Here is a 15214-nt window from a genome sequence, read left to right on the forward strand (position 1 = left end):
TTAAAAAAGAAAGCATGGAAAATATATTTTGGTAAAGTATACCAAAATTCTATCTGAAGAAATATTTGGCGATGATCCACATTTTAATTTTTTTCACTATAAGCACAGACATTAGTATATATATGTCTCTGCTTTAAAATCTTTAAAGTGATAAAGCATGAAAGATCATAAATAGACGAATATCGGAGACTCTTTCCTGACGGATTTACGTACCCGGGTTTTATTGTAGTACCCATAATATCGTGACGTAGATCACAACTCATGTGTAGTTGCTGGAAGCCGCCATTGCGTGCGAAATAACATATTGCAGTCAATTTCATTTGTTATAAAATTTTGTTAAATAGTATATACACAAAGGTGAACAAATTTTTTTTTATAAACTACTTCATCATTAAGATTCTCTTATCATGTAGGCATTGAAAATCGAAGAATAAGCTTGCACAGTAATCCGCACTGGGATATTACTTTTGGTGCCGGTCTATTAAAAAAGTAATTTGGTCCCATAAGCCATTCATCAACGTCTAACCTCACGTCTAACTATATTGCGAATTTTGTATCACCAGTAAACATACATCGAGCATGTGAATTTCTCAACAACAGAGGAAAAATCGACAAGCTTTCCATTTTTAAAATTAAAACCATATGATTTTTACATCAGAGGATTTATGATTTTTTTGAGCCAGAATATACATGACAAACACTGAAAAAGCTTTAAACTAGATCTGCTCTGTGTGTCTTTTTTGTTGCAGGGGATATGTGAGTACCCTGCCATGTCAAGGGTGTGTTTTTGTTTAGTGTTATTCTGCTTCGGATCTGATAAGTTGAATACAAGTCTGTTCGCCCAAAAAACACTTTCATTCACAGTCCTCCACAAGTCAAGTCCTAAAGCATTGGCTTGTAAAATTCTTCTCTACAAGCAGTCAGGGGTGGTACTTAAACAAGTGATTTCAAAATCACTTCTTTGAGTGATTTTGGCTGTGAAATATTTAAAATTTTCACACAGACTTTTGAAAATCACTGAAACAAGTAATTTAAAAGGTTAAAATTTAATCACTTTAGTAAGTGTTTATAAAAATTTTGGGATATTTTTCCCACAAGTTTGATTTTTTTATTGGTAAAAAGACCAGAATTTCATTTAAAAAGCAATTATGTACATGCAGAATTGTCATTTGCTTGATAAGCCTGCCAGTTTTTACAGTTTATTTGAATATGCAAAAACTGGAATAATTTGTAGATCAGTACATAACCTTAAAATAGATCATTCTTCTTCTAAAGAAAACCAATCAGGTCACCTAATATTGTTGACCTTTGTCTGATACATGTAGTAAGAGTAGTTAATTAATTTTTGATTACAGAACAATTCACAAGGGTATTTTTAAAAACTTTAGCTGACTAACTTACTGCCTAAGCGCACTGGTGAAATTGATATCCAAAGATAAAGGGATAATTAAATTATGTAGGAAAATTATAGAAAAATTTTGTGAAAATATGGAAAATCAATGAAATTAGCATTTGAAGATCAAAGCAAACGTCAAAATCACTTAAATAGGTGATTACTGAATATAAAAAAAAAATCACTGAAATAGGTGATAATGAAATAACTTGTTTGAGTAGCACCCCTGACTGACAAGTCAACAGAGTCCAACTAAGATTTTCAAACAAATTGAGCCTCTGGCTTGTGGACTCAAAAGTTAAGGGTGAAGGCTGCACCCTACATGTTGATTCGGTTTTCACTCAAAGTCATTTGACCCTTTTTATTTGTTTTGTGTTTAATAATTTTGTAATTGAGTTAAAAAATAAGTTGTTTTTGTTTCAAAAGAAAGTGAGATTCTTGCTACGTTTTTTTGTTGTGTTGAAAAAATCTTAATCATGTTGTTACGATTTGGTTAGTGCATTGCTACAAAAAAATTTCATTGTTTCAAAAATTAATAAGATCAAAGCAATCAAGCTGTTAAAAACATTGTCTCTAGTGTTTTTCACTTAAATCTTCAATGTTTTATTTATTCATACCAAGCAAAATACATGTAGTTTCTTGTGTATAATTCAGAGTTTAGTATGACAACCATTATCACTGAACTAGTATAGATATTTGTTGAGGGGCCAGCTGAAGGATACTGCCTGGTGCTGGAGTTTCTTGTTGAAGACCTATTGGTGACCTGTTGTCTGTTCTATGGTCGGGTTGTTGTCTCTTTCACATATCCCCCATTTCCATTCTCAATTTTAGTATTTACATCAAAGCTATTTAAAACAAAATCATGATTTCAAACACACAGCAATAATACTAAATTTAGCTGTGTATAAATTTAATTCATCATGAAATTCACGTGGGAAGAAAACACATTTCATTTTACATGTTTAACAGTTCCCTAACTTTATTCAGGAAAATATTTTTTGGGTACAAAATATGCAATTATTCAACTGGAATTTGGTAAAAATTGGGTGCAAACAGACCTGATACCTACAAGTTCAGTCCTTTTCAACTTATTTTATAGATTATTTTTATCAAATTTTATTTTCAGTTGTTCAAAGCAACTATGTCCATGGTTAAGGAAGGGTTGAGGGCTAACAAACATGTTTAACCCTGCCACATTCTTTAGGTATCTATCCCAAGTCAGGATCTGTAGTTCAGAAAATATATGAAATACATGTATGTATATCAATTATTATAATACTATTTTTAATTACGTTTCAGCTAATTCAAGATGTCGAGGTTTTTTATGGGATCTGATTCTGAATCAGATGATTCTGTAAGTGATACAGAGGTAGCACCAAGTAGACCCACTGCCAAACCAGCAACGTAAGTATTAAGCTCTGTCTTGTTAAAATTGTTAATTTAATGATTTTAAAAAACATTTTTAACTGAATCACTTTTTTCATTATATTAGAATTTTTACTTCAGTGAAACTGAAACAAATAAGAATTTAAAATTGATATTACCAGTCAAAAGAGTATTAGTTTAGGAAGAAAATACAGCTAAAATATTAATAGGTCATGTAGGTTATGGAGCTCCTTTTCAAGATCTTTAAATTTCTAAAAATCCTTGTTTTCAAAATTCCAGGAATTTTATTCTAAAAATGTCAAAAAATTGCTAAATCTCACCAAAGAATATTCTTAATTGATTTAGAGTGTCAAATTTTACTTAATTATTTTATTATATCTCACTATTATATAAAGAATGGAAAAAAACCAAACACATTTAGCATTTGTAAAAGGTTCATCCTTTTTTCCCCCGACTTTTTTAAGGATTATGTACCCTTGTGTTGATTCAATGCTAAACATATGGAAATTTTATAGAAAATCCACAGCCTTTATCCTTGTACTCTCATATTTGGCAATTTGATGACTTATAGATATAGGACTATTGCATGCAGTGCTAGCATTGATTTCCTTAAAACAAGTTTATTAATGTAGTTATTGGTTAAAACAAATAAAAATATAGACCAAATCAAGTACACCTTTTAGGGTGTGTTCGACTTTAGTGACTCAGCACAAGGTATTTTGGAATTTACACATTGGTTGGAACTTTTTGTAAAAAATAAACACTAGCACATCATAGAAAAGCAAGTGAGTAATCTATGTTTCAAATTTTATAACAAAAATCTCTGTATTAAAGGCTGTGTGCGATAAAAATCTTGATTTATTTGCCACAAAATGCTCTTTTTCTATTAAACATGTTAAATGAAATGAAACAGTAAATAATAATGCTTTGCATCAAGTTTCCTGTTGGTGTATGTACAAAATGGCCTATCTCTATTATTTGTTATATCTGTAGTTTTGATACAAATTACAATTTAAGTTTGAAAAGTTTGTACAAAAATGGCTACAGAAGGGGTCATAAAACTTTACTTAAATATTTTGATAAAAAAAAATTCTCCCACTATAAGATCATATTAAGATGTAGTTGGTGTCAAAGTTTTAAATTTGGTGACCCAAAGGAAACCTACTTTGTCTATGATTTGTTTTAAGAATTACAATCACATGGCGAAAAATCAATTCCTGCATGCACAGCCAACATTTCTCATGTAAATTAAAGATGACATGATATATTTGCTTTTGAAGGGGTTACCAGTTCAGTGATGAAGAAGAAGAAACAAAGCGTGAAGTACGAAGTGCTAAAGATAAACGGTAAGAAATAAAGTGCTAAAGATCAACGGTAAGAAAAGAAGGATATAGCTTAAACTCAATTATTTTTTGCCAGATAAAGTAGTATGTTATGTGTGTGGTTCCAGTTCCATCTAAAAAAAAGTTAGGGTAGGAAGGTAGAGTTGTTTTTTTTACATTGAGTCTATGGGAGCAACATTCTGAATTTAACAGTGCTCAATAAAAAATGATAAAGAAAATCTTTAGGGTAGGCTATTATTAAAACTTAAAAGTAGGGAAGATAGCTAGGGTAACTCGAACCACACATATATTTTTATTGGCCTTGTAGAATACAAACTATCAAATTAATGAATTATTTATTTTAATCTTTGATTTCAAATGAAACCAACCACCATTCATTTATTTTATGTTCCTCTTTCATATGGGTGAACCACCTTAAGAAATACATTATAAAAGTATGTCTTCTGTCATAAGTAATGTAGTATAATAATGTCAATTGAATAGATATGTGTATCTGAAGTAGAAAAAAGAACTAATCCAGTGAAACAGAAGACAGCTGTATCTTAATGTATCAAATATAATTATTTTATTTTTACAGATTTGAAGAATTAAAGACTATTATGAAAAACATGAATAACCATAAAAAGATTAAAGATATGGCCAATGTTCTTACGGGTAAGTCAGTCAAAGGTGTAATATCAGTAAGTTGTTAAAACACATAACAACTGTACATGTAATGTAATACAATTTTATTTGCTCTATTTCCTTATCAGCTACTCATATACATGTTAAAATTGTTCTTGTAAGGCAATTACTAATCTCCAATAGAAAATTTCGAGCAAATATTCTCTTTTTCTTTTTGCAAGAAGAATGGTACAAGTTGAATGGCCAGGATAAATATTGTGCTTGATACTTTGACTTTGTTGATTTATGAAAGTATTTTATGAACATGATGAAAATTATCTTGAATTTTGCTGAATTGAAAGGTTTAGCTTATGTCAAGCGACAAAAAGGGACCACTTTTAATTTACTAGTGCAAAGTTTTATATTTTACTTCCATTAGTAACATGCTAGTGCAAATAAAGTCTGTCATTATAGGGCTTACAAATGCAGTTTGGATCATTGATTCTTACAACATCACTGGTAGCATTTATTCTTTCTTTGTAGATTTAACATATTTATTGCATGCATCATATAGATCTATCTGATTATATCAATAAAATGCATGCTGTCTGAGTTTCCATTTTATGGGCTAATAGACGAAACAAATTTTATCTAAAATTACCGGCAAGTAAAAAAATTGTCATGAAATTTCTTCCTCTATAAAGATATAGATACATGTATGTCAAAAGTAAAAACAACCTTTCTAAATAAAAATCTGAATATATTTAATCTTATGCTTTGACAAGTATTAAGAATTCTTGTAATTTCAAACATGTTTGAATGCAAATTTTTTTGACAGGTGTTTATTCAGCTGTGTTAATGGCTTGCACTTTGTTTTAAAGAATTACAGGAAATTTTTGTAATTAATCATGTTAATATTCATATAAAACTTCCAAGTTATATTTTTTTCCTTTCAGATTTTGAAGACTTGGCGAAAGCTTATGTCAAAACAAAGAAGGTGATAGAACAGACAGGCATACCCAGATTTTATATTAAATGTCTGGTAGAGTTAGAAGATTTCATTAGTGATGTAAGTAGCCAGAAGATCATGAACATTTATATTGTACTCTGCTATTAGATAGAAATCTAAAAAATCTGAAACGTTGCAGAAATGAAATAAAAAATTCCTCTCATAAATTCAAAATATAAAATGAGGAGATTTAGTTTGAGTGGTATGCTTGTAAATGAGACAACCAGTCTGCACAGTTAGCCACTTGTCAGATACCCCAGACTAGTAAAATTTCATTTTGAATAGTAAGTGTTGGCAAAACTTTGTAGAGACACATAGAAATAATTGGAATATTAGTCTTCAAACTATATGTCACTGTACAGGTTCAACAAGGAGCAATACTTATACTGTGTACTGATTGACAGTCAGCCTTATAAAAAAAGATACCACATGACAAAATATAAAACAACTCAAACAAAACAACAGCCTGATTTAAATCAAAATAAAAAAACAATGGCCTGATTCATGACCAAATGTAAAACAATTTAAAAAAAAACAAAAAAAAACAATGAACTGATTTATGATAAAAAAAAAAATTAAAGTAAAAACAAATTTGCACCCACCTTTTGCACTTATATTCATTTAAAACCTTGCTAGTTAATTACATAGATAGGAGATTTTCTACCTGGTTTATATCTATATTCTGTTACAGGCTCTGGTTGAATGAAGACCTCTATATATTCATAACAGGCATGTTTGTATGACCTGGTTTATCCAAAAGATTTAAGTATTATCTACTTCATTTTGTAACTAAAATTAGAATTTTATAAATAAATATCTTTATTTTTACAGATGTGGGAGGATAGAGATGGGAGAAAAGCAATGAGTAAAACTAACAGTAAAGGTCTGACTACATTGAGACAGAAACTAAGGAAATATATGAGGGACTTTGAAGATGATATTAAAGGATATAGAGAGGTAAAGACATGAGGGGTTGAAAGATTGTTGTGGTTTGTTTGTTATTTCAGGAAATTTCCAATTGAATTAACATTTTAGAACTGAGTCAGTTATAATCCTGGTACTTTTGACCCTACAAAAATTTTCATAACATAATAAATTTGTGAATAAACAGAATCTTACTGCACTTCTATAAAAGCATGCAAAACAAATCATTGATTAACTTTCTTGCTAATTTTGTTTGGATGTTTGTTTACTATTTACTGGAATTTGATTGGACAATAAACATTAAATTCAATTCATGTCAATTCTTATTGTCCAATCAAATCCCAGTATATATAAAAAATGACTGAAACTCCGCCTACCTATTGTTTGCAAAAAGCCAAGCAAACATAGCAAGCAAGTTGATCAATGTTTTGTTTTGCATGCTATTATAGAAGAACTATAATAATAGACTGGAAGATTTGATTGCATTGGAAAAAAACTACAATTTAGATATAATTTCTTCATAACTGCTACAGTAAATTAAAATGTTCATCAGGAAACTTGAGAAACCGTGCATCATAGAGTTTATAGCTTTTTATAGGTTGTACTATAGTCAAAATACAAAAACCTTATCTTGTAGTATTTGATTCTATAAATAAAAAACCCACCAAATTTAGTATTTCCCAATGTCTCAGTAATTACAACATATTTATTAAATTTTCAGAATCCTGATGCTGAGGAGGAAGAATTGCAAGGTAAGATTGCCACACTCCAATAAGTTATTTTTAAAAGTATATTTGAATCATATACTGATAGGGGTGTACAACACCAATCAATCAATCAATCATATTTGAAACACAAATTTATACATGTATGTGCACATAGCACAGTTACTCTTTTCTGTGCTTTCAAATGCAAAAACACATAAATAAATCTATAGTAAGTTTTAAACTTATTAAACTTTTTGAATGTAAAACAAAAGACCAGTTAACAAAAACATTAATGATTTAAATGGAATTTTAGATATTCAAACTTAGCATTGACGTTAAATCAATCTTGAATCAATGGTTGCACAATCTGTTCAAGTTTTCAAAAATTTGTTAATGTTTTTATGGATTTTATGAAAATTTTACACAGCTGAATCAGAAGACGAAGAAGATGTTGAAGTTGTTCCTTCTCTCAAACCTAAAATAGCTGATGGCTTTCTCAAACCAATTGTAAGTTGTTCCTGTTATGAAACTTAAAAGTTGCTGAAGTCTTACATTTGTCTTATGCATATGTGAAATAAATAAAATGTATTTTGTGTCAAAATAATTGGATAAACAAATGTATAAAAGATCAGATGTTATAAATCAATAAAAGTGAGAATGAAAATAGTGAATGTTTCAAAAAGACAACAACCTGATCATAGAGCAGAGAACAGCCGAAGGCCACCAATATACATTCTACATTGTTCTAGAAGAGAAATATTATAAGAGTTTGCAAAAAATTAAAAAAATTCAATATATCTTTATATTTGGCAATGGAACAAATTTTCTAGTAAGATTATAATGGAATGGTAACTAGCTACAACATTGGCTTGATCGCAGGCACAAAAATGCTTTGACTTCTACTTTCATTAGATCAACTATTATGTAATAAATGCTTTGATCTATAGTTTTTGGGATACGATTGCTTACAAGCAATCTGTAGACTTATACCAGTGGCTCAGGACAATTCCCTCACTTCAACCGTTTTATTATAAACATTAAGGACCATCTCAGATTCTTATGATTGTCTTGGTTTAAAAGGTGAAAACAAACAAAGGGATTGAACTTAAACAACTTTCCTATAATGTTCTTTTTATAATCTTCATGTTTGATATTTCCCTTGACTTATATGCGTGTTTTTAACAACACGGAAAATCAGAATCAAGCAGTCCTTATATTTAGTGTTTTTATAAATTTAGAAACACGTCAGAGGGAATTCCCCAGTTGTGATAAAAATGCGAGAGTTCTCTGAATTCCGATAAATCTATTTCTGCCATATAAGAACTGAAGTGGAGTTTTTCTTATATGTCACCGTTATTTAACTGATATTTGATATTGTACTTCCATAGAAAATAGAGAACCATTTAGGTTTAATATACGTTCTTACTGCAGGGTTTGTTTAGGTAATTATGCTCATGCGTATAGTTTTCTTGACTTCAAGGGGTACTAGGTTAAATGGTTGCTCTGGATTCCCCACTCAATTGATTAATTTATAACTCATGGGATCCTTTCTATGTATGTCTGCTATTGAGGGTCATTGTTGTTGCATAATTTTAAATCATATGCATCATTTAAATTAAAAGAAATGTAGTCTGTTACTTTCAACACCCCTTCTGGCAAAATGGAGTCTTCCATATTATCGTTTCGAGTTGTCTCCCTTCCGGAAGTCACTTCCGTGAATTCTGAATCAAAACATGTCCAACACGTTGAGAAAAATTAACTAGTTCTGTCAATAAACGTCGTATTATATTAAAAACGATCGCAATTTAAACCGAGGAATGTGTACAAAAAGGAGTCATGATCACAGACCCAAGGGAAATTAAATATTTAAAGAGTTAGGAATGGGGTTCCTCCTTGAATTAACGTAGGAAAATAGGTGACAAGATACGAAGTGAAATACTTCTCTCACTCTGAGTCTCACAGTGACTGCTGTGGAAAGTTAACTTGGAATTGATAGTACAAAAATAAAACACAATAGGCCTAAGTACATTGTTCATACACTTTTAACCGGGATTGGCTTTTTTGTAACTATTCAGATTACGTACGTAAATTAAATAAATTTTTCACATCAGTTGAATTAGTTTTGAAAATAATATTATCCAGCTACATGTATACATGTGTCAATGAAAACAATGGCAATCGTATCCCTCAGAGCAATCTGCTCTTTGATTAACTTCTATGTCATTTGCTCTCTGTTGGATTCCATTGGCAATTATGCCACATCTTTTTTATATTTCCATAGTTAAGAACTAATTCCCTGATGCTTGTACCGTAAAACATTGGTTGGCTTGCTTGTTTTGTTTGTATAAACATTTGCTCAAGCTTAGTAATTGAGATTGACATCTTCAAACAATATATAAAGGCATAGTTAAACCTGTATATATATTATATTTAAATTTGATTTGACATTATCCCAATACCAATTTTACAATATACAAACAAAGCAAGCAAGTTAATCAAAGGTTTGCTCTACATGCAGTAGGAAATTAGCTCTAATAGTCCCAGAACATAAAGTTGTGTATTGACCAATTACTGTTGATTTTTGTAATATAAGCATCACACTTTTTCTGCCTTGTAGGATAAAGCTGCCGCTGATGATGATGATGACGATGATGATAGTTTATGGGGGTCAGATCATGAATCCTCATCTAGCAGTGACGATGAATTACCCTCAGTTGGTGGTCTTAGACAGTATACTGCAGCTATGTTCTTAAAAAAGTAAGTTAGTCAAACCTGCTTAAGAGATCACCTGCATGACCTGTATTAAGCAAAATACTGTGTTAAAAGACCACCAAATTAAGATCCCTTTGTACAATGTTGTAGTTCATTTCATATAAATTGAACCTGTATTAAAAGAGACCACTTTTTTGCTCTCCCTTAAGTGGTCTCTTAAAAAAGGTTTGACTGTATCCTGATTTAAAATGATAGTTCAGTAATAGTACCATTAGATTTACAAAGAGTGTATTTAATTAGTATCTGGTTTTGTGTATTGTGTATTTCTGAGTATTTGATTATACCGTCACTCTAAAAGTGGGGAGCTATATTGCAATCCTCATCTGTCAAATCATCAAAGAACTATTTTATGCACACTTTTTCAAAAATACATCATACAAGATCAGTAGTTCAACAGTGATGAGTTTTAACTGTGTGCCCTTTTAGATCTGTCTGACACATGCTTCCTATTATTTTATGATACTTTGAATTATGTGTGGGGGTATGCTTAGCAATGGCTATGTGTAAAGAATTTTTTTATGACTATTTGTGAAATAATGCTTTATAGAACTGGAGAAGAAGCAAGTAAAGAAGCAGAGGCAAAGAGGATAAGGAAAGAAGAAAAAGCACAAAAGAAAAAAGATTCAAAGAAGGATGAAGGAGAATGGACAGATGTTGTTAAGGGTGCTCCTCATGTTATTGTAAGTTTGATGTATTCTGTACTTAAATCATTTCACATCAGTTTTGCTTTACATACCTATTAGATTTTCTTAAATTTCAAGTGAACATAAGGGTGTTTGTATGTTATTGCCATTACTTTGTGTCTTTCGTTTGTCCATTGTTAAGCTTTTGACATACTTTTCTTCTAAAAATCTCTTACCTAAGATTAAACTTAAATGTGTTACAATCATTTTTGTGATGTTAAGTTTTCAATAGTATTTCAATTTATTATTTTAACTTACCGACAAGGCCTCAATTACTTTTAAAATGAAATTTAACAAAATCTGTTTAAGCTAGAGGGATTAAAGTTGCTTCCAAACTTGAATGATATTAGTTTTAGCTTTGATGAGACACTATTGTCGCCAAACTTTTGCTAAGCAACAAGGTCTCCTTTACTTAAATGAAATTATAGAATCTGTATTTATAATGGATTCTAATAGTATTTATCTCTATACATTCACCTGCTGGCAGACCAAAATTTAGAAATCCAAACAATGTTTGAAATCATTTAAAGCAGAATGCATGGAGTGTGAAAGTAAGGCAATATCTTTGGATAGCTTGATTGCTAGCTGAACTCTTATATCACTATAAGGTTGAGTATGCTACACTCCTTTCAGAGTTAGTGTAGTCCAACAGACAGATTAATTGGTAATCTGTTGGACAAGTTTACTTTTAATTGAGGGTAGTATATCTAACCTAACAATGACTTCACGGTTCAGCAAGCAAGCAAGCTAACCAACGATATTGCCTTTAGATACACACTCAATTAATTTTGCTGTAAACTAAAATAACCTTCCATTGACTTTGTGAAAAGATTAGTTCTGATCATTAGTTGATTAGGAAATTTGTAGATAGTTTTCCATTTTATATACGTTTAAATCACAGAGTACACAATGTGAAACATTCGTAAATTCAGCAAAAAAACTTGAATTAATATTATTAAGATATAACTTTTATGTTTTTAACAGGAGAAAACTGTTATGTTTGCTAAGGATACTGAAGTGAACCATGAGGCTGTTATGAAGAAATTATCAGAGATTATTTCAGCCAGAGGAAAAAAATCCACCGATAGAAATGAACAGATTGAATTGTTACATGAACTAGCCACTATAGCTGACACAAATAACTTAGGTCCAGCTGTACAAGTGAAGATAATGTTTAACATTGTAGCTGCTATATACGATTACAATCCAAACATAGCTACATGTATGAGATCAGAAATGTGGGATAAGTAAGTCACACATTCATATTAAGGACTATTCTATTAAAATGTATGTGCGAGGGTAGGAAGGGAACTTCAATTATTGAATGTGGGTCTTGGGTTGTCTTTTCTGTATGAATGAGTCTTATTTCCATTATGCAAAATATATAAGAATGATTCTAAGTTGTAGGGATATTTTGAAAGTCTCTTCCTACCCTCCCATATACATTTTGATGAAATAGCCTTATTATACATGTACTGTACATAAAAAAAAAAAATTCTATAGGTCTAAATATTTTTCTTTCATTATCTAATTTTCAAATTTTTTTTTACATGATTCAGCCAGTGCATGCTAAATTTGTGCTCAAACGCCATTAATCCATCGAACACTGTGTTTTATTTTGGACAATGTTTACAAACGGGGTTTCGTTAACAGTTTGGATATATGTTAATATATGTGTCATAAGGGAATGTATTTTTTTTACAACAATTCATCTTGCATTTGAAAGTTATGAAAGGAGCATTATCATCTCAATTGGAATTTTGAAGTAGCCTGGTTTATTGATGGATAGCAAAGATCATTGAGGAACATATTTTGTTTCTGTTTTAACTCCAAGAACAGTTAAGAAACATATTGTGAATTTAAAGATTTAGTTTTGATGCTTATCTAAAAATGTGTGACAAATGAATATGTAGAGATGGTTTACTGTCAACTTATTATTATTTATTTGACTTATTATTAATTATTTGTACATACCTTGGGTACCAATTTTCATGGATTCCTTGAGAATAAGTGAACACTGAAAATAGATGAAACCAAAGTCCATTGGGTTAATTATAATATTTCATGTCCTGTCTAGTAGGGATGCTTTATCATGTGTGGTTCCAGTTACATCTGAAAAAAAGTTAGGGTAGGTAGGTAGGGATTTTTTTTTTATTTATGTTTTTTTTTTTACATTGAGTCTATGGGAGCAACATGCTGGATTTTTAAGCTGAAAAAGTACGGACAATAGGGTTACTGGAACCACACATATATTTTTATTTGGCCTTAAGGGTAAAATTCAGATTAATAGTGAAAACAAGGTATCTTTGATACTTATCATGCTTATTCTTACTTTTATTTCAGATGTATAAAGAATGTTGGAGATTTGTTAGAGCTCATAGCTAATAATGCTGATATTACTGTTGGAGAAAATATTCTGGAAGACAGCGAAAATGTTGAGGTAAATATGACCTCACATAAAGTTCTTACTTGGCTCAATGGGTCAATTCAGATAAGGTCTCGAAAGGTTTGGCATGACGGGCATTTCACTGTTTTGGATGATCTGAATTTGTCCATCGCAAAAACCGATCGAAAAAAAGGGCATGAAAAACACAAACAAGGATGATGAGGCATAGTTGTTTTAAGATATGAAAGATCTTAAAAAGAACAAAACTTTAATTTTAAAACCAGGACTTCAATAGAGTTTAAACATCAATTTGTTTAAAATGCCTTAAGAAAATAACTAGCCAGAAACTAAAAGTGATTTTAAAAGTTAAAAAGTAAATCCTGCTAGTGTTGATCTAATTGATGGACAATTAAATTAAAAAAAAATCTGGTTATGACTATTTATAACTCTAAGGAAACAAAGACATACATAACTATTTTGTTATTTTATACATTTAAGTTTCTGTTTATTTTGCCAGACTTCCCCATACAGAGTTAGAGGATGTATTTTAACTGTGGTAGAAAGAATGGATGAAGAATTCACTAAGATGTTACAGGCCTGTGATGCTCACAGTACAGAATATGTAGACAGGTAACTATAAAATTATACATGATATTTATTACATTTTTAGCTCACCTGGACAATAGAGCCATGAAAGCTATTGATGAGGGAGTATAAGTAAACTACTTATGTTTTGTTGAATGAGTAAAAGTTCCTTTGAAGTTTCCAGTTAAAAAGAATAAAGAGTACTTCTTATTTCAAACAATATTGGAAAATAAGAAATTTAACCCCAAAAAAACTTATGCTCCAGCCGCTAGGTGGTGTCACTTTTTCTGTTATAGAGTGATGTCGCATTACAAATAGAATAATTTGTTTTCATTTTCTAACATGTCTTAACTTAAAAACTTATACACAATGCTTACTGGTATTACCACAAAACTCAAATCAAGTTGAAGTGGCGTCACTTTTGCTGTTCTTTAGTTATGTCCCTTACTAACAGTAACAATATATGCAAGCAGGGGCATTATATGTGTCCTATGGAAACATTCTCCATTTATATAAATTTGAAAAATGTGAAATTTGTTATTTTTTATTATTTTGTTTTTCAGATTGAAGGATGAGACTGTTGTTTGTGAAATGATAGAAAAACTTCAGGCTTATTTAGAAGGAAAAGCAACAACTGAGGAAATGTGTCGTGTTTATCTTAAAAGAGTTGAGCATACATATTATAAGGTAGGAAAGAATATAAAAATACCCACTGTCCCAGGTTCTAATTTTTAGAGGGACACCTATTAGTATTTTGAAGGATTAAGCTATATTATATTTGTTATATTTTACCTGAGTCACCAATGACGAAATCAGGTTGAGATACCGCTCCAATCAGTCCATCCAAAACACTACCCTTAGAATACTATTGTTGCAGAATTTTTTTATTTTTTATACGCCCGTCTTTTAGCATATGTTTAGACGGGACGTATTATGGTATACCGTTGTCCGTCTGTCCGTCCGTCGTCCACACTTCGGACAATAACTCAAAAACACTTTCACCAATTTCCATGAAACTTAAGTGAATTGTTTATATCTATTGACGTAAGCTCCCTTTCGTTTTTTTTTAACTTCAGATTTTAAGTTTTGGATTTATGGGGCTTTATTCATAAAAAAGGGGGGATTTTCAACACTTTGGACAATAACTCAAAAAGGCTTTCACCAATGTCCATGAAACTTTGGTGAATTGTTTATATCTATTAATGTAAGCTCCCTTTTAATTTTTATAAATTTCAGATTTTAAGTTTTGGATTAATGGGGCTTTATTCATAAAAAAAAAGGGGATTTTTAACACTTCGGACAATGACTCAAAAAGGCTTTCACCAATGTCCATGAAACTTTGGTGAATTGTTTATATCTATTGATGTAAGCTCCCTTTCAATTTTTATAAATTTCTGATTTTAAGTTTTGGATTTATGGGGCT

General features: G+C 30.6%; 1 protein-coding gene across 4 annotated transcripts in view; it reads left to right on the top strand.

The window, feature by feature from the left end:
• Window positions 1-232: 232 nt before the first annotated feature.
• The window catches only part of LOC143075579 (eukaryotic translation initiation factor 3 subunit C-like), a 33293-nt gene continuing 18311 nt past the window's right edge, over window positions 233-15214 (top strand). For all 4 annotated transcript variants that reach the window (XR_012978354.1, XR_012978355.1, XM_076251044.1 and 1 more), the window contains exons 1-14: window positions 233-357; window positions 2693-2797; window positions 4060-4125; window positions 4700-4776; window positions 5682-5794; window positions 6566-6691; window positions 7380-7410; window positions 7793-7872; window positions 9983-10122; window positions 10685-10817; window positions 11805-12067; window positions 13164-13260; window positions 13724-13836; window positions 14355-14478. Coding sequence is in view for 2 of the 4 variants with exons in the window: in XM_076251044.1 (XP_076107159.1) it covers window positions 2703-2797; window positions 4060-4125; window positions 4700-4776; window positions 5682-5794; window positions 6566-6691; window positions 7380-7410; window positions 7793-7872; window positions 9983-10122; window positions 10685-10817; window positions 11805-12067; window positions 13164-13260; window positions 13724-13836; window positions 14355-14478 (1458 nt within the window). In the remaining 2 variants the exon portion in view is untranslated. The remainder of the gene's footprint in view (window positions 358-2692; window positions 2798-4059; window positions 4126-4699; window positions 4777-5681; window positions 5795-6565; window positions 6692-7379; window positions 7411-7792; window positions 7873-9982; window positions 10123-10684; window positions 10818-11804; window positions 12068-13163; window positions 13261-13723; window positions 13837-14354; window positions 14479-15214) is intronic.

This window comes from Mytilus galloprovincialis, chromosome 5, assembly GCF_965363235.1.
Source record: "Mytilus galloprovincialis chromosome 5, xbMytGall1.hap1.1, whole genome shotgun sequence".
Taxonomy (NCBI): Eukaryota; Metazoa; Mollusca; class Bivalvia; order Mytilida; family Mytilidae; genus Mytilus; species Mytilus galloprovincialis.